The 27,706-nt window shown below is 34.8% G+C and overlaps 3 protein-coding genes across 5 annotated transcripts in view; 1 reads left to right on the forward strand and 2 right to left on the reverse strand.

The window, feature by feature from the left end:
* Positions 1-517: 517 nt before the first annotated feature.
* LOC121375408 (DNA excision repair protein ERCC-8-like) lies at positions 518-4,691 on the reverse strand. The gene is made up of 5 exons (XM_041502842.1): positions 4,417-4,691; positions 3,525-3,750; positions 2,809-3,026; positions 2,278-2,378; positions 518-1,024 (listed from the first exon to the last, which is right to left on the reverse strand). Exons 1-5 carry the CDS (start codon positions 4,587-4,589, stop codon positions 537-539), a joined length of 1,206 nt encoding a protein of 401 aa, XP_041358776.1. The 5' UTR covers positions 4,590-4,691; the 3' UTR covers positions 518-536.
* Positions 4,692-4,919: 228 nt separating this feature from the next.
* LOC121375713 (RNA 3'-terminal phosphate cyclase-like protein) lies at positions 4,920-14,226 on the forward strand. The gene is made up of 9 exons (XM_041503306.1): positions 4,920-5,093; positions 7,701-7,772; positions 7,984-8,159; positions 8,973-9,047; positions 9,358-9,482; positions 10,247-10,372; positions 12,210-12,369; positions 13,240-13,343; positions 14,048-14,226. The coding sequence occupies exons 1-9, from the start codon at positions 4,955-4,957 to the stop codon at positions 14,220-14,222; spliced, it is 1,152 nt and encodes a 383-aa protein (XP_041359240.1). The 5' UTR covers positions 4,920-4,954; the 3' UTR covers positions 14,223-14,226.
* A 2,554-nt stretch (positions 14,227-16,780) lies between these two features.
* Positions 16,781-27,706, reverse strand: part of LOC121373873 (nardilysin-like) — a 62,861-nt gene continuing 51,935 nt past the window's right edge. For all 3 annotated transcript variants that reach the window (XM_041500657.1, XM_041500655.1, XM_041500656.1), the window contains exons 26-34: positions 26,251-26,378; positions 24,743-24,902; positions 23,856-23,927; positions 22,987-23,130; positions 22,548-22,684; positions 21,160-21,250; positions 20,674-20,790; positions 18,948-19,037; positions 16,781-18,059 (exon numbers count right to left, since the gene is read on the reverse strand). In XM_041500657.1, the coding sequence (XP_041356591.1) occupies positions 17,904-18,059; positions 18,948-19,037; positions 20,674-20,790; positions 21,160-21,250; positions 22,548-22,684; positions 22,987-23,130; positions 23,856-23,927; positions 24,743-24,902; positions 26,251-26,378 (1,095 nt within the window). In that variant the 3' untranslated portion in view covers positions 16,781-17,903. The remainder of the gene's footprint in view (positions 18,060-18,947; positions 19,038-20,673; positions 20,791-21,159; positions 21,251-22,547; positions 22,685-22,986; positions 23,131-23,855; positions 23,928-24,742; positions 24,903-26,250; positions 26,379-27,706) is intronic.

Genomic DNA, 27,706 nt, shown 5'->3' on the forward strand with positions numbered 1-27,706 from the left:
GCAAAGAAACCTCTATGAAGGGTCCACAGTAATAACCTGTGATGTCACACTTTTCATAATTAATTTTGAAATTTAACGTGGAATGTTTACACCTAAGCAAGCATTTACTGACAACTGTTAATGGCCAAGATCTGTTATTATGATCTTGATATCCATGACCATTATAATATTGACAATTTGTTTGGACATTATCACAGGTTATTCCCTTCATATGTATATGGGTTATCTGCAAGGAGGGCATACATATTGTATCATCTTCATGATCATTGTATAAAAAGGAATGTTTAATAATGCCCCAACACTAAATAAAACAAATAGAACCATACTGTGGTAGAGTTCTTTACAAAAAAACTAAAAACATTGTTCAACATATTTGCTCTTATTCAACATATTTGTCCTTATTCACATTGGTACCTTGTTGAAAGAGGAACTTTTAGAGATGGAGGTTATACAGAGATTTAAGAGATGGGATTGCAAAAACAAAACCCACTCCAAAACTAAATTAAAAAAAGAAGCATTTTTATAAACATTTTATTTTAATCTTCTTCACTACTCCAAGAATCTGCCGTGGCTGCTATTCTGCTGACAAACTTGTTCCTGCTTTTGCTTTGGGTCTCAGATTTCAGATATTCATCATAATCTGTAGCAGTCTCTGGAACCCAGATGAGAATGTTTCTGTCATTGCTACCACTGTACACTTCGTGTCTGTCGCGATGGTACACACAACTGTTCACCTGACTGTAGTGTCCTCTTAGCGTATTGATTGTCATCCCCGAATGAAGTTCTAGAATCTCTATGTTAGTCTCATTTGGCACAATAACAACATCTGGACAGCCGTTTTGTGAAATAGCTATCTGGACGTTCTTTCTACTATCATTTCTGATGGAGCCGTAATTGACCATAGTGTTTTTTCCAGTAGAGGTATTCCATAAACGAAGGGTGTCATCAGTTCCAAAGGTTAATAAAAAGAGACCATCTGAGGTAAAACACATTCCGTTTACATGTCCATTGTGTGCAGTACATGCTGGAGAAAAAGAAGAAAGGAAATCAAATTGATAAAATATGTCGACTCTTTGAGTAAAGTACAGGTCCATTGTATTCAGCACATTTTTAACACAGAGATTTTTAACACAGAGTTTTAATTTACGGATCTTTGTTTTATTAGTCCCCTACCGGTCCAACCTGAGGGGACTATAGGTTTCATCTCCGTCATTCCGTCTGTCCCATATATATTTTCCGGAGGTTTTTTGCAGAAGGCTTTGGGATACTGTGCTGAATTTTTGTGTATAGCTTTATCATGTACTGTTGCAGATCAAGTTTGACTTTCATGGCAATTTACCCATTTTTGACAGTTATGGCCTTGAATTTAGGAGGTATGTTTTCCAGACTTTCTTTCCAGAAGGCCTTGAGATATTAACCTGAAATTTTGTGTATAGCTTTATCAGGTACTGTTACATATCAAGTTTGACTTTCATGAAAATTTACCCATTTTTGACAGAGGTATGGCCCTTGAACTTAGGAGATAAGAACAAAAAAGTTCCAGACTTTGTTTTGCAATACCTGAAAATATTGAGATGAAATTTTGTATATAGCTTTATCATGTACTGCTACTGATCAATTTTAACTTTCATGGTAATTTATCCACTTTTCACAGATGTTTGGCCCTTGAATACAGGAGATACGAAAAATTGTTGGGTCAGATGTATTGCTTTAGCAGTACTCTCAAAATGCTTGTTTCTGTTAGGTTCATTGGGGTATGAACTAAAAAGGCATGCACAAACTGTGTTAAATACATGTAGCAAAGCCATTCACTCAAATGTTTGCCATGCCTTTTTGTTCATACCCAGATAAACCTAAACATGGAGAAAACTTAAGCAAAGAGAAAAAAAAGGAAGTTACAGTCACGTGACCGGAACTAGAGGAGCATACAGTAGAAGAATTTAGGCCATCCCATTGACTTTTGGGATGTTCAGACCAGACTACTAGCCGTAGGGGGGAGGAGTGCACTTGTTTGAGGACAGGTAATGTGAAAAGAAAAAATAACAGACAATCCTTAATATTAAATATGAAACATACTTATTAATAAAAACACAAACAAATTTATATTTTGTTTTGAATTATTTTTTGGTTCTAGAATAATAATGCTCAATAATACTATCAATAGAAAACGATGTCATTTTACGATGCATTCCCTGATGTAATTTTTATGTTCATGAATCGAGAAATGAACAAACTTGCCTTTGTTATAACAAAATTATTTTCTGGAATTGTCTTTACCTTCTTTGGTACCCGAGGATGACTGTTTATTATGTTGGTCAAGAGACATCAGACTTCCCTTTGCCTTCCGTATATCCCATAACATGACACGATTGTCAGCACTGAAACAAAATTGTACAAACTTTAAGATAAAAAAGAAAGAAGAAAGGAATGTTTTATTTAATGACGTACTCAACACATTGTAACATGGTTAGTTGGCATCAGACATATGGTTAAGGACCACACAGATAATAAGAAAAGAATATAACAAAATATTGTTAATGATCAATAGTGAATCAAAAGTTGATACCCACTGAGAAGTCAAAAATCTTACAGGTACTGAGATATGATCTTTGTACCTACTAGCCTTAAGGCCAATGTTTAATTGAATAATATGCCAGCACTAGTAACATCTTGTTAAAATTACCACATGGAGAAGCTAATTAATTCAGAAGTTAATTAGTAGTGAAATCTTATTATATTAAAAAAAGATACTGAATATTCAGTTAAAAGGTATTGCATAAGAGGTGATTTAGAAATAACTAGGTTTACCTGCCCGAAGCTAATATAAATTCATCCTTCGTTGACCACTTAACACAGAAGATGGATGATTTGTGTCCTTTAAGCATGTGAGTTGATGAGCCGGCTCTGAGATCAACAAGCTTCAGTGTAGAGCCCTCACAACCAACTGCTAACAGTGTATGTTTTGTTGCTATTGGCGACAGATGATGAGAATAAATAATGGTGTCAAATCGATATTTGTCAGCTGGCTGAAAGAAAAAAGAAAAAAAAATCATAATCATAATATGACACACATGATGAATAAAGCTTTTTTTCAGGGATCTAAGGTTTACACAAGTGTATGTACCAATAAAATTAGTCATCATTATGTTTTTTTAAGCATCCATGTACAAATAATATATAAATCAAAACCAGGACACTTATACAGGTAATACAGGCATTTTGCCAAAGCATAATTCAAGAAATACTTATTCACTGATGAATCTGTTAAAATGGCGATGAAGCCAAGTGTTGTATGTACATTGAAATAAGATGTGTGCACACCCCATGATAAGATATTTAAGAAAGTCGGGCATTTGTTAAATACACAAACATAAAATGCACAGGTTTTCTAATAATGAGCTTTTAAACTTAAACTCACAAAATGCATTTAAACGTATCTAGATTAAAAATTGCAAACATAACCGTAAGTGTGAAATCGTTTTGTGTTTGTCTAATATTTCCTATCTCCATTTGAATGGACTTACAATTAGTCTATTTGTGTCCCATATTTTCAGTACTTTGTCTGTCCCACTGGTTGTGAAAAGTCCTGTATCCAGTGGATACCACTGAACAGTTGTAACACTATGTTTGTGAGCATGACGGTTATCTCGGTTCACCCCACAAACATGCTTGTATATATGTCGGAAGTCACCTGAGAAATCCTCCAGATCATGAATGGCAACAGTTCCATTAGTTGCTCCAGAAAGAAGACTGCAACAACAAAAAGAAAACTGTCTTTATATGTATATCTTACATGTAAAGGTAATTTTCATAATTGCCCACGATACTAGTTTCTACAAAACGTGATAATATTTATGCTATCAGTTTAGACCTTAATTTTGTATTATCCGATATTAACAAAACAATTAGGTTTGGATTAGCGAAAGCAATGTGTATGCTGACAACACAGGAACCATGGAACTAGCCTCAGTGGCTTATTTGAAAGTAGTTCATCAAGATAAACCGTGACATATTCCTTGATGTATACATGTCAACATTTATCTTGATGAACAAGTTTGAAGATATATGGGACAGGTTTTGCAGAGCTTACCATTTAAGGGGGACTATCATTATCACTCTCCAGACTAGTTCTAGGAGAGTATTTTTTTAGCTCCACTTAGTATGATATCAATATGGTAATGTTTTAAATGGTTTCCCCCAATTAAGTTAGGTGGGCAATTAATTACTCTTCTTAATTTTTTCGTTTTGTTTTGTTTTGCTTTTACACACTGTAACACAGAGGTCTGATTTTGATTGGGGGGCAGTTTTCAATAGTTTAGGATACTTAATTTTGTTGGAACAGTTTACTTCTTCTTTTAAATCTGAGGACATAGCCATGCCATACCTCATCAGACGAAACACTAAATATGCACTTACTATCTTCCTTCAGCGAGATCAATATCTAATGTCCCAATTGGACTTTTATGCACTCTTTCACAGTCTGTGTATTTGCTCAGTTCCAAACCGAACAATCGCCGCGTTGTTTCAGCACGATACAAAATTAAGGGGTTGTCAGCACCAATTTCCCTTAATTTTAAAAGTCTTAACATTTTAAAAATTAGATATACGTGCTAAATGTCCAAATTAACAGCCCCAACCCGAGTTATAAACCATCAAAAGAAACGTTACATTTGGTTTTCACAACACTTCCGTCAAATTACTCTTCTAAAAGAGGTAATTTTAGTATTAGTAAAGCGAATTGCAAAATCAATATTTGACGTTTCGTAATAAATATTAACAACAAAATAATTTATTAATATTAAAATAGCAATAAAATATTTTGGTATCTATTTATTTGCTCATTTTAGTAATGTCGATAGAATATTTTTTTAATAATTAAATACGCATAACATTATTTATGCTGACTTAGTGACTAACACGTGTATTGCAAGAAAGTAAAACGAAAGTTGTAAAGATGAGTGTTAATTCATTGAACTGTATCACATACGAAGGATGTAATTATTTCCGGCAACGTCTAGTTTTATCAACACTAAGTGGAAAGAGTGTCAAAATTAAAAGAATACGTTCCAAAGATGATGATCCAGGAATAAAAGGTATTCTCGTTTCCCCAAAAACCGCTCTAACAGAAAAAGACTGATGATGAGTCTGATGCGCATGCTCACTGTTCACACTAACTGTTATCAACAGTAATATTTACCTGTAGACTTCATTTATAAAATGTATAAAACGTTTTCCATATAATCATTTGTTGTTGTTTACATAAACATTCCAATGGGTAGTAAGAATCTGTAATTTTTCTACTATCACCGAAAACTGTTCTATGTACATCATTCATCGGGTCACCCGAAATATGCCAAAATTTACAATCAAAAAACCTTTTCGCAATAAAAAAACCTCACAAAAACCATAATTCTGCCAAAATCGTATCCAATAAGGGTTTTTTATATACTTTATTGACAGTTTATCAATATTATATGATTTACAATTTATATGAAGCACAAATATTGTTGTCAGTCCTAAACATATGCATACGTCTGTTTCCGCCTTGCTTGTAAAATGCGGAACAGGACTGATTTTAGGGTCCGACTATTTACCCGAAGATACCCCAAAAATACACCCAAGACACTGTCTTGGATGAGCAGCTTTCGGGATTGTACTATACGAAATAATGAACAGGTGTGTTTCGAACAATAGCTATTGCTTTAGTGACGTTTTTTTTAGTGTAAATATACCAAAAACCCGCTTTACAATATTTACAATAAAAAACCCATTTCCCAATCAAAAAACCTCACAAATGCAGGACAGAACAGATTTTAGAGTTTATGAAGCTCCAATCACAATTAACACGTGTGTTTCGAACAATAGGTATTGCTTTAGTGACGTTTTTTCTTTGGGAAAGAAGTTTTGCCTTTGTAATTACAAATGTAATTATTTCTTAAAATGGCCAAATGAACTTTGTAATATAATAGGCCAACGGTCATTCCAAAGGTATTCATTTGTATAAAGGTTTATATTTATATTCTGTTAACGTTTACTAATAAAACTAATATAAACAGCATATCAATACACCCAGGGAGTACACACCAATACAAAAAAGTGTGGTGTCTTGGTGTATTTTTGATGCGCATCTCTAATTAATATAATTAATAAAGAAAATGCTACTCATTAAATTTGGTTGCTAGATTAGATCGGGCGGTCAAAAAGAAATTAGATAGATATAACACGCCTGATTTGGGATGGGGGGTTGAAAATGGACAGAATTTTGAAAATAGCAATTAGTAAAAGAAATTAGTAGGATTAAAATTAGAAAGAAAAAAGTTACAAGCCAAAAATAATTGAATTGACTGCTCGGCCGAATATTTATATAATTTGGAGCATTTTAGAAGGACAGTCAAAAAATAAATAAGAGAAAGAAGAGAGTATCGGACTATTTAATAATATTTAAAAAAAAGAAAGAAGTAATTTCGAGATAAAATTTTGAACGAAGGTCTAAAAGTTTAAAGTCCGATCTTATGGTCCAGGCCGGGGGAGGGTGGGGGGGGGGGGGGGGGCGTAAGTTTGAGGTGGGCGGAATTTGGAATAAGAATTTAGTAGTTAGGTCAAAGACCGAAGACCAAAATGTGCTACAAAAATTTAAGTCCGAAAAGGTTTTAAGGTGATTTGAGCAAATTTAGACGGGCTGCCAAAATAAACTGCGTTGGACTGTTTACAAAAAAAAAAAAAAAAAAAAAAAAAAAACCAATAAAATTTTGAACTGCGGCCAAAAATGTTTAAGTCCAACAAAGCCCTAAAAAGGTACATGTCCTAGGAGAGGTTCTGCAGCGGAACTCATGACGAGTTGATGGGATGATCGGCTCGGCACTTCAGGAAGAAGCACTCTCCCTGAAGTATTGCTGAGTAGTCTTCCGGAAGTATCAGTTTGGTGATCCGATGGACGATTGGATTATCCATGTCTGATTTCAGCAAGCCTTGCCAGTACATCCCGTTCCACTCCGACGTCAGGTAGTAGGTGCGACTTCTCTCGACGTACTGGAACTGGTACCACCCTTGACCAGTTGGTCTCCAGCTCTTGGTGACGAAGGGGCCTGGCAGCTGAGAGGTCGCAGTGAACTCCCCCTTCACACAGTCGCGGTACCGTCCAGGAAGCTTGTTGCGTGCGATCTGCCAAGTCGTGGGCTGTATGTCGGACAAGTCCTGGACCGACACCTTCCTCTTCTTGGCTTCACGCTCTGCAACCGCTGTCGCAACGACTTGTGGAGACGCCGGTGGATTGGTTGGTGCGGACAACACTTTTCCTGTTTCCATCGGCGTTGGTGCTGCAGAGGGTTTAGCCGACAGCTTTGGCTCCCCCTTTGCTGCTCCTGGCGTCTGCTGCTTCTGAGTAGTGGGAGACGGCGATGCAGAATGGGCCGCCACCGGCAGTTGAGCTGCCGGTTTTGGCTCCCCCTGAACCGCCCCTGCCAGTCTCATCTTCTTCTGTGAAGCAGGAGGGACCGCCCCTGGCGGTTGAGCCGCCCGGTTTGCTACCCTCTGAGCTGCCGTGGGACGACGTCTCCTCCTACTTCCCGATCTCTTCTGTTTATTGTCCGGTTTAGACATGTTTTACTGTACAATGAATTTGCAATATTATTGATTCCATTAATTCAGATTTATTTGTATGTGTTTGGTAAATATTTATAATATTGTAATTTATTTTGCAGATTTTGAAGCTAGTTTCATAAGATTTCTCGATAAACTGACGAATGGTTCGAAGATAATTGTTAATGAAACAGGTAAACAGTAAAGCATTTAAGTCATCATTCATTGGATATAATTTAAATTCATGAAACATTTTAAAAAATTAGCATATTTAATGCACCTTTATTTTTGGGAGGTTAGGACAAATTAGTTGTGCCTGCAGGTTATCAAAGAAATTTGATAAAATTGCTTTAAACAACATTTTAATTTATTATTATTAATATTTATTTTTATTTTTTTTTACAGGCACAAGTTTGTTCTATCAGCCTGGTTTGTTGATTGGTGGAAGTGTTGAACATGACTGCAATCCACAGCGATCTATTGGCTATTACCTCGAGGCTTTGATCTGCTTAGCTCCATTTACAAAGAAACCCATCCAAGCAGTGCTCCGTGGAGTGACAAGCGACCAAACAGATCCCTCTGTAAGTACATGTTTTTTTGTTCTATTTTTTTATCAGGGGCAGGGGTCATTGTGATGGATGGAAACCAAATTAGTGAGTTGTAATTTGCTTAAATTAGCTGTCATTCAATAAATTTTCCAAGTTTATACTATAATAAGTAAAACCCTTGTCAGAATGAGCACTTTTGGATGCCTGCCCAGTTTCTGTATAGTTGAGAAGGAGGTGAAATGTTTTTGGCTTTTTTGCTGATTTTAGATTTTTAAATGCATCAAATATTTTTCTGAAACAGAGAATGGATTTAATCTGAAATGTAAAAAATTATGCTTGTTTAAGTAAAAATTGAGTTTTCAGCTTTTTAATGATCATTTCAGCTTTTATTTAGTCCCATGCCGATCCAACAGGAGGGGACTATAGGTTTTGTTTCCATCCTTCTGCCTGTCTGTCACTTTCATGGTGATTTACCTATTTTTGGTAGAGTTATGGCCCTTGAGCTTAGGAGATATGAATTTTTTTTTCTGAACTTTTGTTTTTGCAATACCTCAAGATATTGAGCTGAATTTTTGTTACAGATTTATCAATTTTAACTTTAATGGTGATTTACCAATTTGTTTACAGAGTTATGGCCCTTGAACATAGAATGTGTATTGCTTTAGCAGTACTCATGTTTTTAAATGGGTATTACATCTCTGACTTCATAACTGCTTTACATAGAGAAGCAGAGGTAGTGGAATAGATTTTTAAGCACATGTTCATTTTTTTCTAAAAACATAGTTTTTGATACTTTTGTTTATATATGTCTAGAAAACATGATGTAAATATTTTGTTTCTACTAAGGTGGATTTGATAAAGTTGTCGACATTTCCCATTCTTAAGAGATTTCTTGGTACTGATGAAGGTCTAGAGATGAAGGTATGTAGTATAGGTGTGTCTTATTTGACTTTTGTGTGTGTGTATGTGTCTCTGCGCGCATGTGTGAGAAAATGGGTTTGCTGTCATCTGTCTCGGTGTAGAAGCACTTTGAATATTAGTTCATTTTTAATGCTTCAACCCTAATTTTTTCATGTTGCTTGTAAGACTTTATTTGCAACAGTAAAAGCAGCATTAATATCTGCAGATAGTCAAATAAACCATAGATATCTCCTCAAGATATTTTTTTTGTATAAGTAAGTTTACAGATTACTATTTATTATCATGGTCAGTGTATAATTTGTTTTATTAGATAAACAAACGTGGAGCGGCTCCCGATGGAGGTGGCGAGATTGTATTCAGTTGTCCGTGTCGACAGAAACTCCGACCAATACAGTTCACAGATCCAGGCAAAGTGAAGCGAATCAGAGGAGTGGCGTATCCTTAGAGAAATATTGAGTGTTTGATAACTGGGTAGCTGATAAAAAAAACATTAAAAATTAAATGTATATATTTTTAGGCAACACATTGTATGAATGCCATGTTGGTGAACTGCCTTTAAGAATTTTAAATGGGGCGGGGCGTAGCCCAGTGGTAAATCGCTTGCTTGATGCACGGTCAGTTTGTGATGGATCCCCGTCGGTGGACCCATTGGGCTATTTCTCGTTCCAGCCAGTGCACCACGACTGGTATATCAAAGGGCGTGGTATGTGCAATCCTGTATGGGATGGTGCATATCAAAGATCCCTTGCTGCTAATGGAAAAGATTAGTGGGTTTCCTCTCTAAGACTATGTAAAAATTACCAAATGTATGACATCCAATAGCTGATGATTAATAAATTAATGTGCTCTAGTGGTGTCATTAAACAAACTTTTAAACATTTTAAAAATAAACACAGTTCAGTGCTCGAAATAGCCACCTGCAGGTGAAAACAATTCAATTGTTAAACCACCCACAATATCACAGATCATTTTTTAATTCCATAATACTCTTATAATACATCTCAGAGGTCCTAATTTTTCACACTAACACAAACTCTCTCCACTCACCCCATGCTGTCTTATTTTCAGCAGGCCATATTTTTCCTTAGCAAACCATATTTCTTTTGTCCTATTTAAAAAAAAAATAACAGGGGCATTTTACTTCCTATTTCAAGTCTTGAATGTTAGTTTTTTTGATGTAGCTCCTTAACATTGTATAGCTGGGCAGTGCGTGTGTCTCCAGCAACAGTGAACAGGATTGTTGACTCCACACGGGGCATTCTGAACAAGTTCTTACCAGACATCTATATATACACCGACCACTGCAAGGGTTCACAGTCGGGCAAGTAAGTATAATGTCTTCATCATGCAGGGGGTGGGATGTGGCCCAGTGGTAACGCACTCGTTTGATGTGTGGTCTGTCTAGGATCAATCCCCATCGGTAGGCCCATTAGGCAATTTCTCGTTCCGGCCAATGCACCACGACTGGTATATCAAAGGCTGTGGTATGTGCTATCCTGTCTGTGGGATAGTGCATATAAAAGATCCCTTGCTGCTAATCAAAAAGAGTAGCCCATGAAATGGCAACAGCAGGTTTCTTCTCTCAATAATATATATGTCATCCGATGCCATATAACCGTAAATAAAATGTGTTGAGTGTGCTGTTAAATAAAACATTTCCTCCCTTCATCATGCTTTTATAACTTTAAAAGAAGTTTGTTACCACAGAGACTCTACTTGTTAACAGCAATTTATACTTTTAAAATTATTAATCAAAATACTTAAGTGTTGCATAATTGTATGTAGTTGCATCAACAAAACCTGTAAATTGTCTCATATTTTGTTTCTGCTTGATCATGAAAATGCAGCAGTGTTGGGTAAAATAGATTTTTGGTTAAAAGTATTAAATGGAAATAACTCCATCTATAATCTGGCCAATCCTCTTACAAATTTGTTTGTTTTAAATAATTGGTTTCATGTAAGAAGTAAAGTAAAAGTTTTTTGGAAATAACAAAATAAAATAAAATAATTTGTGTGCCATTTAGAAATCAATCGACTTAGAAATAATAACAAGGTGTAAATTCCATAGTATAAAAAAAGGCGTTCCCTCCATTTGTAATCGGAGTCATTGGAATGAAATGAAAGTAATCAATGACTAATTTCTGAAGCAATATGAGTATTGATGGACTGAAACACCTCTTGTTTCTGGATGTCTCCAGATGAATATATCGTTTGGGTGGGTGGAGGGGTAGCAGGTAATTACTTTACCCTGTCGGCTGACTCACAACCAAGACTACTGTAACATTGGCAAACCTGTTTTAATTTATTTTATCCTGCAATAACCGTTTCTATTGACAGAATATGATGATGGATAAAGCAAAGTCATGTCCTGCTACTAGCAAGATATGACTTTTGACGTCACACGCATAAGGTCTGCAAGTCTGCAGGATAAAGATAATAACTAGTTGATGACGTTGGATATAGGGAATAACTGGTTACTGTCTTAAGATATCGGCTTTATCCTGCGAAGGTTAGAATGGCGAATGCAGCGAGGCTCTGCCGAGCTGCATTCGCCATTTGACCTGAGCAGGATAAAGCCAATATCTTAAGACAGTAACCAGTTATTTCTTTTATCCTGCAATCCTACAGGAATATTTGGAAAATCATTATTTATTCCAGTTTTGTGTATGCAAATAGAGTATTGTCAACCTAGCAAGACTTTTCCCGTATGATGTCATACAAGATACATGACGTCATTATTTGTAAGAAGCTAGCTACATTCTGTCACATTTAAAAAGTGTTTCTAAACTCTAATTCATAAATAAATATACAAGTTTTGTATTGTTATTGCAAAACTAAAAGTTATTTGTATTTACTGTACTTCAACAAATGGTTTAAAGAGTATGTTTATTGAAAATCTACTGTGAAATACTCGAGTCGAGTCGGGCTTATGTCAGGTGACTAGATATGATGACTAGATAAATCTCTATATTTTCGGTCACTGACCAAAAATATAGAGATTTATCTAGTCATCATATCTTGCCAATGTATACAGTGATTGCAGGATAAATCTGCTTTATCCTGTTCAGGCCAAATGAAAAATTCCCATTCTTACCTTCACAGGATAAAGCAGAAATCCATCGTCATTAACTAGTTTTTTTTCATTTTGTCATTTCCTTTCAGATCCCCGGGATTTGGCCTCACCCTTGTCGCAGAAACAACTAATGGGACATTTCTGTGTGCAGAATCAGTTTCCAATCCGAGGGGTTCTGAACATGGGCCGTCAGTTCCAGAAGATTTGGGAGCAGCGACTGCAAAAATGCTCCTAGAAGAAATATACAGGGTAATATTTGTGGGTCTAAATATAGTAATCTTTCCAGAGAGGGATTTATCTCTGTGGTAGATAATCCATCTTGTGACGTCATGGTTAGGCCATCAGTCTACAGGCTGGTAGGTACTAGGTTCGGATCCCAATCGAGGCATGGGATTTTTAATCCAGATACCGACTCCAAACCCTGAGTGAGTGCTCCGCAAGGCTCAATGGGTAGGTGTAAACCACTTGCACCGACCAGTGATCCATAACTAGTTCAACAAAGGCCATGGTTTGTACTATCCTGCCTGTGGGAAGTGCAAATAAAAGATCCCTTGCTGCCTGTCGTAAAAGAGTAGCCTATGTGGCGACAGCAGATTTCCTCTAAACAATGACCATATGTTTGACTCCCAATAGCCGATGATAAGATAAAAAATCAATGTGCTCTAGTGGCGTCGTTAAATAAAACAAAGTTTACTCCTTTTTTTTACCATCTTAAGTTGTGAGTAAAAAAAATAAAATCTTAAGTTGTTGGTATGTCCAAGCTGTGGTATATGATTGAGTATGCATTTACAAGACTTTGATGCTGATAAATCTGAATGACAAAACCTTTATCTATGATTAAAACCATATGTAAGGAAAAGGAATAATCACATGGTGGCTGGAATTGACGCTGGAATATTTGTCAGACGAAATTGTGATGGTTTTCGTAAACATTTGTTATTGCTTTCTTAGCTAAAAACATTTAAAATACATTTTATAGAAACACCTCCTCATTCTAAAATAAAGAACATTAAGTTCTGTATTTTTAAAGATGGTTGTATAAAAAAAGTGTTAGAATTCCAAACTAGATTGTCATTTCTTTTAATTATTTTTTATTATTTTTATTTTTTTCTTCTGCAGGGTGGCTGTGTGGACTCGAGTAATCAGAGTGTAGCAGCATTGTTCATGGTTCTGGGTCAGCAGGACATTTCCAAAATACTAACTGGACCTCTGACGTCTTACACGTAAGATACATTTTTCCTTATCGCGAAATTACAAAGTGAGTCATCAACATCATTACACTGTGAAATCGACCATAATTATATTGTTCAAATATGACATGTTAATTCCTTTTACTAAAGCATATGCAAAATGAATCCTAGAAACCAGGGTCCAGTTGTTCAAAATTTTCTTATCTCCTAAGTTCAAGGGCCATAACTCTGTAAAAATGGTTAAATCGCCATGAAAGTTAAACTTGATTTATAACAGTACTTGATAAAAGCTATACACAAAATGTCAGCTCAATATCCGATATTAAGGAGGTACGGTAATCACTTTTAAATACCTGTATTTGTGTCCTGGGAAAACAGTAAAAATGTTTGTATCTCCTAAGTTCAAGGGCCATAACTCTGGTAAAAATTTGTTTAGTAAATCATGATGGAAGTTGAACTTAATTTGTGAAGTACTTGATAAAGCTATACACAAAATTTCAGCTCAATATCTGATGTTAAGGAGGTAATTACTCTTATACTTTTATATACCTGTATCCAACAGTATACTAATTAATAACAGTTGAAGCACTATTAGAATTTTCATGTAAAATTATTATTTTTTACCTTCAGTATCAATTTTCTATTACATTTATAATACTGATTCAGAAGTAAATAAAAATGTGTTTAAATGCGACATTAAAAATTATTTACCCACATATGTCTTTTTGCATTTTCAGAATACAGTTTTTGAGACACATAAAAGACTTTTTCCAGATCATGTTTAAAGTGGATGTGCAGGAGAAACCCAACAATGATGATGATGATGATCAGGAATTGCAGCTTGGTGGAGAGAAACTCGTATTGACTTGTGTTGGTGTGGGCTACGCCAATGTCAGTAAACCAATCTTATAACAGACATCTGTGTTTGTTCTTATTCTGGGCATGTGTAAAATGTGTTTGGTGCAGACTGTGTGAGGTGAAAAGAGCAACAAATCACAGATGCTGCTTTTTCTCAATGTTTACACTTTTACTTTCATAATCCGTTACTGTTACACTTGCTAACGTCTGCTGCAACCATATTGATGACTTTAAAGTCATGAGCTTGATTGTGGAGTAGTACATTGTCGGGTGGGACGGAGCCCAGTGATAAAGCTCACGCCTGATGCACGGTCAGTATAGGATCAATCCCCGTTGGTGGGCCCATTGGGCCAATTCTTGTTCCAGCCAGTGCATCACGACTGGTATATCTTGTCTGTGGGATGGTGCATATAAAAGATCCCTTGCTACTAATGGAAAAATATGCCAGGTTTCCTCTCTATTACTGTTAAAATTACCATATATTTGACATCCAATAGCCAAAGATTAATAACTTAATTGCTCTAGTGGTGTCATTAAACAAAATAAACATTATAATTTTTTAGTACATTATAACCTAAATCTGATGGGTAGTACCATGTTACCTATATCTGAGGCTTTACTAATTAAAATCTGAATGGAGTGTTTCTACTCGTCGATCAGGTTTGCATCCATATTTAATGTATATATTTTGGTCAAATTGCAGTGGCATCCATGCAAATCTAAGTACTAGAACTCTCAGAAACATTTGTATACTTCGACGTTTTAGCTGTATATTTTCTTCGGAAACGTTTTGCATGCCATGAATAATGCCCTTTGTTTTCTAGAGTGTCAAAACGTTTTAAATGTAACTAAAAACAGACGATGAAACGTCATTTTCTGAAATGATGTCATTTTGATCAGCATTTACACTGGGGAAGCTGCATTAAGTTATGACGTCGCTTCACAAAATTACGTCATTTGTTATACACGTGAAATCATGACACTTGGGTCATACTGGTTACATTTCCGTGAATATCTTGAACTGTGGATAATAAAGTGCTATACATGTACTTTTAGCAATTTTAATGCTTCTATTTGAATTCGATAAAATAGGGTCGGGACTTAGCTTAGTGGTACAGCACTCGCCTGATGCGCTATTGATCTAGGATCGATTCCTGTCAGTGGGCCCATTGGGCCATTTCTCGTTCCAGCCAGTGCTCTACAACTGGTATAACAAAGGCTGTGGTATGTACTATCCTGTCTTTGGCATGGTGCATATAAAATATCCCGAGTAGCCCATGAAGTGGCGACAGCAGGTTTCCTCTCTCTGTGGTCCTCAACCATAAGTCAGACGCCATATAACCACAAATAAAATTGTCGGTCCGATGGGATGACAGGTAAAAATATCTCCTGGTCTGTGGTGTCCTTGACTGGTAAAAACCGGTCGACAACACTATTTTGATCCCTGCAAGATATATTGAACAGAACAAGTAATTAATATGTTTTACCCCTGGCCCCAATGTCTCAATTTCCTATTTGTACACACATTGGGTTACCCATGACTGATATCTCAAAGATTAGTTGTATGTGCTACTCTGTTGGAAGTGAATACAAGAAATCCCTTGCAAATAAATAACACATGCAGCCCATGTAACAAAAACTGTTTCTCTAAAACACTTACTATTTCAGACACACAGCTGTTGATTAAGAAAAGTTGTCTATATATATATTAAGGTAATAGAAGAGGAACTAATAAATTATCAAAACATTGCTTTATTTACATATATATACATAATATCTCTCAAGAATGCACTCAGATCAGCAGTACCAAGTTCATGGCAGGGGACAATATTTCAAAATCTTAGGTAATCGAAAGTCAATTCACATGAGTTTTACTTGGGTAACCGATTGTTTGATTACGTCAATATAGATCTTGTAACCGATGAGTTAGGCCTAACTAATCCTAAAACACCTGAACTACGGTTCTGTACTACATTGATGGTTTAAATGTATTTAAAAACAAACTGATTTTCACTTTCATTACTGATATATAGTACTTTTAAAGGGACAGACCCTAGTTTCAACCCGTGAAAATTAACACTAACTTTAATTAATCTACAAACCTGTAATACATTTGGATAAAGTTATAATTAAGTAAAACATGAGTCTGTGACTTTGAAATGGTGAAATACCCTCTAAAAATAGGCTAAAACTCGACTCCATAACTATTATTTCTCAGACGCACGTGCGTTTTTAAAAATATGAGAAATGCATTTTGTGATATTAAAAACACCAGGATGACCAAAAACATTTCGAATGTACAGAAATTGATAATCTAAACCATAAAATCTAAATAAAGTATGCTTTCAGTTATCAAAAACGGCTATAATAGTAACAAATATGCATTAGTGTTTAAAAACTAGGGTATGTCCCTTTAATGTTAGAATGTAATTGTTCACCACACAACTGATTGGTGGTTCTCATGATTTTAAAGTTGCATAACCGATACACCAACAGAACAACGGTTTTCATGAAATATTGTGCCCTGCATGGTATGCTTTATTTACAAACATGTACATAGTATCTCTCTAGAATGCACTCCCATCACCACTAACAATTTCATGGTATGCTTGATTTACAAACATGTACATAGTATCTCTCTAGAATGCACTCCCATCACCAGTAACAACTGCATGGTATGCTTGATTTACAAACGTACATAGTATCTCTCTAGAATGCACTCCCATCACCAGTAACAAGTGCATGGTATGCTTGATTTACAAACATGTACATAGTATCTCTCTAGAATGCACTCCCATCACCAGTAACAATTTCATGGTATGCTTGATTTACAAACATGTACATAGTATCTCTCTAGAATGCACTCCCATCACCAGTAACAAGTGCATGGTATGCTTTATTTACAAACATGTACATAGTATCTCTCTAGAATGCACTCCCATCACCAGTAACAAGTGCATGGTATGCTTGATTTACAAACATGTACATAGTATCTCTCTAGAATGCACTCCCATCACCAGTAACAATTTCATGGTATGCTTGATTTACAAACATGTACATAGTATCTCTCTAGAATGCACTCCCATCACCAGTAACAAGTGCATGGTATGCTTTATTTACAAACATGTACATAGTATCTCTCTAGAATGCACTCCCATCACCAGTAACAATTTCATGGTATGCTTTATTTACAAACATGTACATAGTATTTCTCTAGAATGCACTCCCATCACCAGTAACAATTTATGGTATGCTTTATTTATAAACATGTACATAGTTATCTCTCTAGAATGCACTCTCATCACCAGTAACAACCTCATGGTATGCTTGATTTACAAACATGTACATAGTATCTCTCTCTAAAATGCACTCCCATCACCAGTAACAACTTCATAGTATTTACATACAAATACACAGCATCTCTGTAGAAAAAAATTCCCATCTGAAGAACAAGTTTGTGATAAGATACAAATAAGTTCATTTTTAGAAAATGCCCATCGGAAAGCAATTTGCAGATGTAGAGAGATGTAAAAATTGTTTTCTCCAGAAAACACTTGCATGGGAAATAAAACATGATAAGATGTATAAACAGTTTTCTGTAGAATAAATTTCCCATCAAAAGTGAAAAGTGTCTGTAAAATATAAATATACAGTGTAATCTCTAGAAAACAACCCCACAATGTAAAAAAACATGGGGTAAGATATAAAGTTTTTTCATTCTCTGGAACACATCCCTCAATGAGTAATGAGTGTGTATGGCAAGACTTTCATAGTCTTCTTTGTTTGTTCAATATTCAGGATGAACCGTACATCTGGATCATCTGCTGACAAATATGTCAAGCCTTTGAAAGTGTCGTCTGTTGATCCCAAAGCCATCGGTCTACCATAAACCTGTAAATACATTTTAAAAGAAATTAATAATATTGAACTCATGGAAAGGAAGGAAGGAAATGGTTTATTTAACAATGCACTCAACACATTTTATTTACGGTTATATGGTTGAGGACCACATAGATATTGAGGGAGGAAACCCACTGTCGCAACTTCATGGGCTACTCTTTGCGATTAGCAGCAAGGGATCTTTTATATGCACCATCCCATAGAAAGGATAGCACATACCACGGCCTTTGATATACATTATGGTGCACTGGCTGAAGCGAGAAATAGCCCAATGGGCCCACTGACAAGGATCGATCCCAAACCAACCGCACATCAAGCGAGCACTTTACCACTGGGCTATGTCTCGCCCCTCTGATGGAAAGGATGCTTCATTGGAACTACATCAATACCATCAGTGTTCTCATCCAGATGCCTTGGACGAAACAATTGGCCTAGGCCAGAACTTGTGTCCACGATAAGTGTGTCCTACAACAGCTTGTTCTGAACATGTACATTAAATTATTTCCAAGTCCTAGTCTAACATAATGATGATTTAATATATTATATATTATCAAATGTTTCTTAGCTTACAACTCGGACTTTAGACTGGTGGTAGAAAAAAACAGGAGGGTGTAAGAATATAACTAGCTGAGATAATCACTCAAAATTCCATCCATCTGGGGAAAAAGAGCAGTACTTGTCATAACTCGTATATAAACATGAAACTAATGATGGAAGATCTGAAATACTTAGCTTGGCTGCTAAACTAAAAAAAAACTGCAGAATAGATACAACATTAAATATTTTGTTTACCAAAATGTATAATTTTGGATGTGCTCTAGGACCCCCACCCCCCCACCCCCCAGGTCACTCAGAATAGGGTGGATATATGATAGGTACCTGTAAGCTGAGTTTCTTTTGTTTCTTGCCTAAATACTGTTTGAACCATTTCCTCAAATCATGCAAGGATAGCTTCTTCAAAACGACAACCTTAAAAGTATAAAATTAATAAAGAAAATTAATAATTTATAACTAAATCTTTAACAAACATGTATATTCATTATTAGCAAATACTGTTAACAGTCTTGATGTAACAACATAACAAATCCTGTTACATTATATAGCTCAACAGGTTAGATTGTCAATAAATCTGATTTAATCTATGCAAACATTTGTGGCAATATTGGAAAAACTCCAGTTTTGGTAATAGTAATTTGTTTTTTTATATCTGCAACAAGTTACTTCCCTTTTAATGTTGTTTTAGAGAGAGAGAGAGAGAGAGAGAGAGAGAGAGAGAGAGAGAGAGAGAGAGAGAGAGAGAGAGAGAGAGAGAGAGAGAGAGAGAGAGAGAGAGAGAGAGAGAGATAGAGAGAGAGAGAGATAACTTTAATTCCAGTCAGCCATTACCTGATATTCAAATGACTGAATATGACAGTGTCTTTTTTAATGGAAATGACTTCAAACTCAAATGTCGTCATTTTGAATATCCTTACATAAAAATAAACTAGTGCTTAACGTTTTTTTAAATTTTCTGAACACTGGGCAGCTTTCAGTGTAAAGTTGCTGTTGAAATGTTTTTGTTTGATGACTATGAATGCATACATCATTTATGGAGTGTTACTGTAGTATGTTTGTTTAAATGTCAATAAACGTAGTGTCATGACCTCGATCAATTTACATCTAATTTGCAAAGATATCAAATTCTGAAAGTATGTGATCTGAAAAATATCACTTACTTTGATAACACTGGATATGCTAGCTAATATATGATAAAAATATTTATTACCAATATGGCCAAAAATATCTTGGTACATATCAAAGTGATACGTCCCACTAGAACGACAAGTGGGACATAACACATCGACGTCACATGATGATGTCATCGATTGGCGCATTACAACCTTACAGGAATTTCAACCAAACAAGTTGAGTGATATAAATTAAGATGATTATGTGTAATAAATATATCTATACTTCAGAAGTATCCGGAATTTGCTGGTAGTTTGGATCTAAAAGATAAATCTCCAGATATCACATTGAACGTGAGAATCAGGTTATGGAACTTTCACTTACAGCTGTTTGGACAAACACTAAAATGATGTTTATGTTTTGGTTCTGATGACCGATGTTAGAACTCATACTAAAATGATATTTATGTTTCAATTCACAAGATCAACCTCAATGGATACTCATGGAATATTCTCATCCCTGCATTCTGTCCTGGTTCGTACCCATCCTAGTCACAAAATTTATACGCACGCATTATTTTCAAACACATTATTTTTTACAGATATTAGGGGTCATTCGCGAAAAAAACATGTCGCAATATTAATCCGGTTTACAGTATACATGTGATCCAAGCAGGTTTTACTTTTACCCTCGACAACATATGTAACAATTACCGAATCAAATAACCAAACTGCCATTATATTTTACTCGTTTATTTAAATAACGACTGCCTGGAAAAAAGACTGCCAAAGGTGGTGTTTCTTTTGCCACATTACTGAATCTGGATTAATGAAATTTCACTGTAGCCTAAATAATTTTTTCTCCAAGTACGAAATTAAATTTTACAGAAATTTTCTTTATATCATTATCGTACAAAATTGATAATAATAAAACTGACCTCTTTGTGTAGGCGGTTGAAGATGTAGGTGTGGTCAAAAATCTCGCGCCAGTATCGCTGAGCCTCCTCGCCCATGTGGGTATCCTCCGACTCTTTGTCTGTGATCACTGACTGCACCTGTAATAATAAAAAAATAATAATAATTTTTAAATAATTCCACTTTGTCCTATGTTAATATTTATATATTGTTAATATTAAATGCATTTTAATTTAAATTTTTTTCATGTGTTTTTTCTTTTTCATTACAAGATTACTTTATACTGGCATAAAATAATACATTCATTCTAATGGATGCCCCGTCACATATTTTGCATTAATATCCTGCTCACACTAATTTCATGATTTACAGTTACTGTACTTAAATCCATGTCAATAACTGTCATTTGAAACCTCTTTAAATTATAGTCCAAACAAGATTGTTTTTAGGTTAAATGAACTTCTATAAATCCTTCTTACCTAACTTTAATCCCAGAAATTAATACTTACAAGAGTATGGAACTCTGCATCTGTCATATCGTGAAGTGTTTGCTCAAATTCTTCCAAAAATGTTGTTATTTTATCATCAACTTCCTCCAGACTACAAAATAATGAGGAAAAAAACCTCCACCTTTTAAGTCACTTTATTAGGTACATAAAAGTAAAAAATGTTTTTAGTTGTAGCAAATTTGTGTTCATGAGCAACAAACAAGATACATGTATATTAAACCATAATCTTAAATTCTGTAAAAAAATTACCGGTATTACTAAAATGAACAAATTAAAATCATACCATACAGTTAATAACAGAGGAATAGTTTATGTTATCATTTTACCTAAGATCAGCTCAACCTTTAGAATTACGTTCTAATAATGAAAAGAATATGCATAACAATTAAATATAATTATAAATGAAATATTCTTAAACCTATGTTTTGTCTCTACGAACACATGCAGGGTGTTCCTATGATAAATAATGTAATGAAAACAACAGATAATATTTACAATGTAAATCTTTTCTGTGACAAACCCCATCTCTGTGACATCACTTATTTGGCTAACAATTCTACTTGTGATTAATGTACATGTACATTGAGTGTTAACATTTTACCTTCATCAGGAATTATTTCCCCACTAACAAAAAAGATGAATTATCAAGAAAAAAATGGAATGCAGTAATTAAAAGTAAAAACAAATTCCTCATTTCTGTGTATATTGGGATTTTTTAATATGCAAAAGTTTAATTTAATAAAATTAAATGAGTTGAATCCATTAATAAAGGTAGGATGACTCTGATTATGCAGAGCATAAAAAAGAACATCCAAACCAATCGAGCGAAGGAGAGAGAAGGAAGACATGATCGCCTGACCGGAAGGACAGTACCCTGCAGGCTGGGTACAATGAAAGATTTAGCCAATCATTGGCTGTTGGGAGGTTCAGACCAGATCAATGGTAAAGTAGGGAAATGCAAATAGGTAAAGTGGTCAGGTTAAGATGAAAAGAATAATACATTGCTCAACAGTTAATTTCTGGTTGTTGTTTTCAAATTATTGTTTCTAGTTATTCATAGGCCTGACTGAATCACCTGACTCTTTTGATAATGTTAAACTTCAGGGGTATCCGTAAATTGTGGGGAAAATAAGTGAATTCATTTGTAGTAAGATTTTCATAAATAGGAAACTTTAGACAAATTGTAAAAACTTAATCTGCCAAAATGAGCAAACAGAAGACCATCCCCTCAATCAATTGCAGTCAATTTTATCCAGCGACAAAAAATTCCACCAGTCAAGCATCTGACTAATGGCATTTCACATCGCAACTATCACAAATGCCATCAGTGCTGTCATTAAGTTCAAGAATAAAACATAAAAGTGAAGAACAGATTTTTGAGACCGCACCTGACTTTTGAACTTTGACTTTCAACTGTGATTGCTAGGCCTAGGATTCCGTTTGTCACAAGTGGCCGACAGTAAACACCGTATCCCAACTGCTCTTTTGTTCTTAGTGTATCAAAGCAAGGCTCATACATTCGAGTCTGGAAATAAAGTATTTGAGAGAAAAATACATTACAGTAAAATAGATCTTCCTGTTTAAAGTAAAGCATAATCTACAGTTAAACTTGAATATGCAGTACCATATATGTATGGAGTGACATTTTAGGCAATGGAGAGAGGGAAAAAATCAACCCTGAAATTTTTGGAGTGACCTGATTTCTGCATTGTGCCACATAATTTTCTGCTATTCAACTTCAAAAAGTGGGACATTTGTTATGAATCACCCAATATATATATATGTAAATAATTGGTAAACCAGGTATTTGTAATACGTTAAACTTACTGCAAGCAATTCATTGAGACAGCAGTTATGATGAGTTCCTGGACCTGCCTGGTAGTAGTTGGTTACACAGCAGTTTGTGTCATTCTCATTCACACTCAGGACTCGACAGATCATTTTCCCGTGAGGAACATCCAACAGGAGTTTCTGAAATTGTACAATATAAAACATCATCTTCAACATGTACAGTCATTAAACAAAGTTACTGGCAATCCAGTCTTAGTTAAAATATATGAAAGTAAATGAAGACCCCAGCACTTAGTTTAATCAGCAGGGCTTTGGAAGTGTATTAAAACATCTTTACCAGTCCTGGGACAAGCAAATTGCAGAAATCTACTTAACAAAGTTAATAGCTATTAGCTACAATGTTAATTACATCATTTAAAGATATTGATATAGATTAGTTAAAATTGGATGAATTACGCATTTTCATTCAGTCTGCCAACACAGATTAATAAAATCATTTATTATCCATATGGTTCAACATAACCAAGTTAATAATAATCAAACGAAGCACATGTGTAATAACAAGTGCAATGGTGTAATTTTGGGAAGCAACGTCATAAAATGATGTTGCTTCTCCAGTCCTAGCTCAGACGGTGCATTTGAAATATGACGTCATTTCGTGATCTCTTTCTAGTTGTGGCTGAAACATTTTGAGTTGGGTCTTGTTATTCATAAAGAAAACAAAAACATAATATAGATAATAAAGAAATTATTACACTCGCGTGTGAGACGTACTGATTTTACGAAACTCATGTCAGGATTTATGTATTACCCTCGCTCTCGCTCGGGCAATACAAAAATCCTGACACTCGTTTGGTAAAACCAGTACGACACACAAGCTCATATAATAATCTCTATAGAATTACCTTTGATATCTGATCCTTGGATAAGGTGCTGCACAGCTGGACCTGTATGTATTCTGCAATTTTCGACACCTTCTACAAAAAAAAGTAGGTAATTTACGGCAATGAGCAAGCAAAGGACCATATTTTAATCGTGCTATTAATTTTGATTTTAAGAAATACCCCATTTGAGTGTACCTTTGTTACAGCATTTGGCACTTTTACTGCTTACATCACACTAAGGGACATAACTATCAGATTTATTGAAAAGAATAAAACTACCGGTATAGTATGTGATAACACAACTGAAACGACCAAACACAGTAGTTTACTGTGATGTAATTAGACCGATATTGTTCTGTAACTCATCCCATGATTTACTCCCCACTGTGAGTGTATCAGGTAAAACTTGAATAGTGTTTAGTAATACACACATATATGATGACAAAATTTGGATAAGCTATTTTGCACTATTTTATCTTTCCAGTGTACAGTTTCTAAAAGATTAAAAATAGATACTTACAAAAATTGACAAAATGTGGGCAATAGGTAGTTAAAACAATTAGGGAAATGGACAGATCATTATTCTTTAAAAATTGTTTAATTAAATGTGACACTTGCGGAGTGAGGTATATTTTTGGCAAAAATGACAAGATGATCTCTACAATACCTGTACCTGACTTTCTGTGTTTACCACTATGCTGATGGTGTTTCTAGTTGTGTAATGTGACCAGATTGTATTATTTTATGTTCATCTCATTCTGTTTATATCCAAATTGTTATAAAATATGACATATATGAAAATGCTTGCTCTATTCTATAATTTATATGGTTTTTGTACAGTACTGAACATACTGCCAAGATTCTACCTATAACTTGGTCATTGTAAGCTATTAAATACATTCACAAACCTCTGGAGTGAAATTTCCCATCACAAAACCTTCAACAAAAAGATTACATCTAAACCTCTGCACAAAAGTTCTTAGATGATCTGGTGTTAGCTTTTCCATGACAGCATATCGCTCAAAAATGGGCTGATTGCAGGGTTCCAACACAGCGAATCTCATTGCTCTGAAACCCAAAATACATCAACTGTTGTTAATAAATACAAAAATAAAATTGATTGCTGTGCACAAAGTCTGGATATTATACAGCTTTCTTTTCAGCGCATGATAGTAAGTAACAATATGTACATGCATTTGCAAGGATTGATGTAGGTTTTGATGTTGAAGCTGTCAAATATTAAAGATAAAATGAATTTTTTGCTTCCAAATTAGTCGGACAAAATAATTAAAATAAATATTTCTAATAGTATTTCAATTCTTCATTGACAAGTAAATACTAATTAAATAACATGTGAAAATATTGATTTGTGTATTAAATAAATATATTAATGTCAGTTTTTGGATAAATATTAGGTGTAAAAATGCATTAGTACACCAAGAATCATAGAACTATAGAAGGGAAGCAGCTGTATATTGTACTTGGTTTTACTTCTTGCACTCAATATGTTAATTAGTGATGTTGCAGGGATTGATTAAAAAAAAAAGTGATCGTTTTGATTGATTATAAAAATCTATAATAAATATTTGCAGAAAATGTTAACTGTAATCATTCCTTCAGGTAAGGTGATTGAATTGTAATGAATATCTTGGGAGTTAGTGTTAATTTTCATTATGTATAAAGAAAAAAGATCCTGAACAGGTATTAAAGGTAAAATGATTTTGCATGGTTTTAATATACAGAACTCTGTTGTAAATACCACCAAACTTTGTTGTTATCGCTTTTGCATGTGTGAGGTTGCTATAAAACACACAACAAGCCTAACCCTAGTATACAATTTTGGGATTATTTGTTGCCTACCAGAATACATCCAATTATACAAAATCAGTTAAATGTATTATTTTAAAATCTCAAATCCTTTTTACAACTACAGATCTGACTCGTGTGTTTTCAATGGAGTTCAGTATAATTCAAATCCTTCTTCAGTCCATATAACCCTTCTTCAGTCCGTATAATGGACCATATAATCAAAAGTTGAGAGTATTTTTTATTAATTAACTGTTTTAAATAATGATTGATGAGGAAATTTCAAATGTTTCACAATATTAATGGTAACTGTGACACTTGTGTTAGGAATCATAAATAACCTGTTGCCCCCACATAGCTACTGTCTTAAGTATCACTGTTTAACATTCTCTATATAGCCATAACTTCAAATACTATGGTCTTTGATCTACTAAACATAAAGCCATATTCAGAACTGGTCAAATGGTACGGTTCTGTTTATGAAGGGATAACTAAGACCCGTCACACCATAGGTAGTTGCTCTACAACTAAATTACACCCTATACCAATAAACAAAACATCCTATTTATGTTCTGACATATGAATGATATAAACAACTTGAGCATCTTACTTGGCCAGGTTGCTTGGCGTGAGCATTTCATTGTAGTAGCTTTTCTTCTGCTGCTCACTAACGATTTTAAACACTCTATCGGAGAAGCCAAATTCAGCAATATGATCCACTATTGCTTTCAACAGCACCTGTTAAATAATTACTGGTAACTCATTTTATGACATTAACATTTGTACAAAAATCCCCAAAGTAAAAAAGGAAACAAATAATTATTTCACAACCCAGCATACTGTGCATTCTCTATATCCAAGTTAACTATCACTCCCAAAGCCAAAAGTACATGTATTCACAATTATTTGAAAATGTGTATTTTACATAATTTTATACTACAATTTCCCTCCCTTTTCTCACTTCTTACCTCTCTCTCTCCTTCCTCTCTTTCCTCATAAGCATTATAAAAATTATCAATTTCAAAATGCAGGGAGATTAGTCCCAAACATGTAAACCAGAAAAAAAAGAGGAAAACTCCCAAATAGTATAATTGTTTTTAATAACATATGTAAACAAACATGGTTAGGAAATGAATCTCTTTCTTACATTCTTAAGTGCATATTTACAAAACTATTATTAAATTCAAAACTATATATCTGACAGGAGACATTTTCCATGTTATAAAATAAATACAGTCAGACCTCGTTACAACGATGATGTTCGTCCCTGGGTCACTTTGTTGTTATATCGAAATTTCCGGTGTATCAAATTATCATGAGTTATCTCCATTGCCAAAATAATGTAACAAACAATACTAATTAATATTAACTGATGACTGAATAACATTTAAATAATTAATGCATTGCAATTGTTATCAAAAACAACAAATGCACGTTTCGTTTACAAAATATCATGAAAAGAGAAGATTTTATTGTTCGAAGTTAATCCTTAAATTGGTTAACTAAAGGCTTATTTGCAAAAGCAATACATGTCTACAGATTTCGCAGACATCGGTAGCTCGGACAGCATGTGACACAGTCGGCTCACTATGAGATCAAGGATTCTAAGTGGCTGTGTGTGTGGCTACGGTATCTGTGATTATGTAATGTCGTTGTAAAGAGGTGTTTTCAGATGTCGGATGCACGTCTGTTCCTAATTCACTATGTCTGTGTCGGAAGGTATGAATTCCGGTGTAATGAACAGAATAACACTAATGTACGTTTGTTCCCGACAATTTGTGGTCGGATGGTGTAAATGTCGTAGTAACGACGGTCGTTGTAACGAAGTCTGACTGTACAGACATATTTCACTCCACAACCTAACATTACAATAAAGGGCGGGATGTAGGCCAGTGGTAAAGAATTCGCTTGATTCACGGTCGGTCTAGGATTGATCCTCATCGATGGGCCCAATGGGCTATTTCTCGTCCCAGCCAGTGCACCATGATTGGTATATCAAAAGCTGTGGTATGTATTATTCTGTCTGTAGAATGGTGCATATAAAAGATCCCTTGATACTAATGAAA

The sequence above is a fragment of the Gigantopelta aegis genome, chromosome 6, assembly GCF_016097555.1.
Source record: "Gigantopelta aegis isolate Gae_Host chromosome 6, Gae_host_genome, whole genome shotgun sequence".
Lineage (NCBI taxonomy): Eukaryota > Metazoa > Mollusca > Gastropoda > Neomphalida > Peltospiridae > Gigantopelta > Gigantopelta aegis.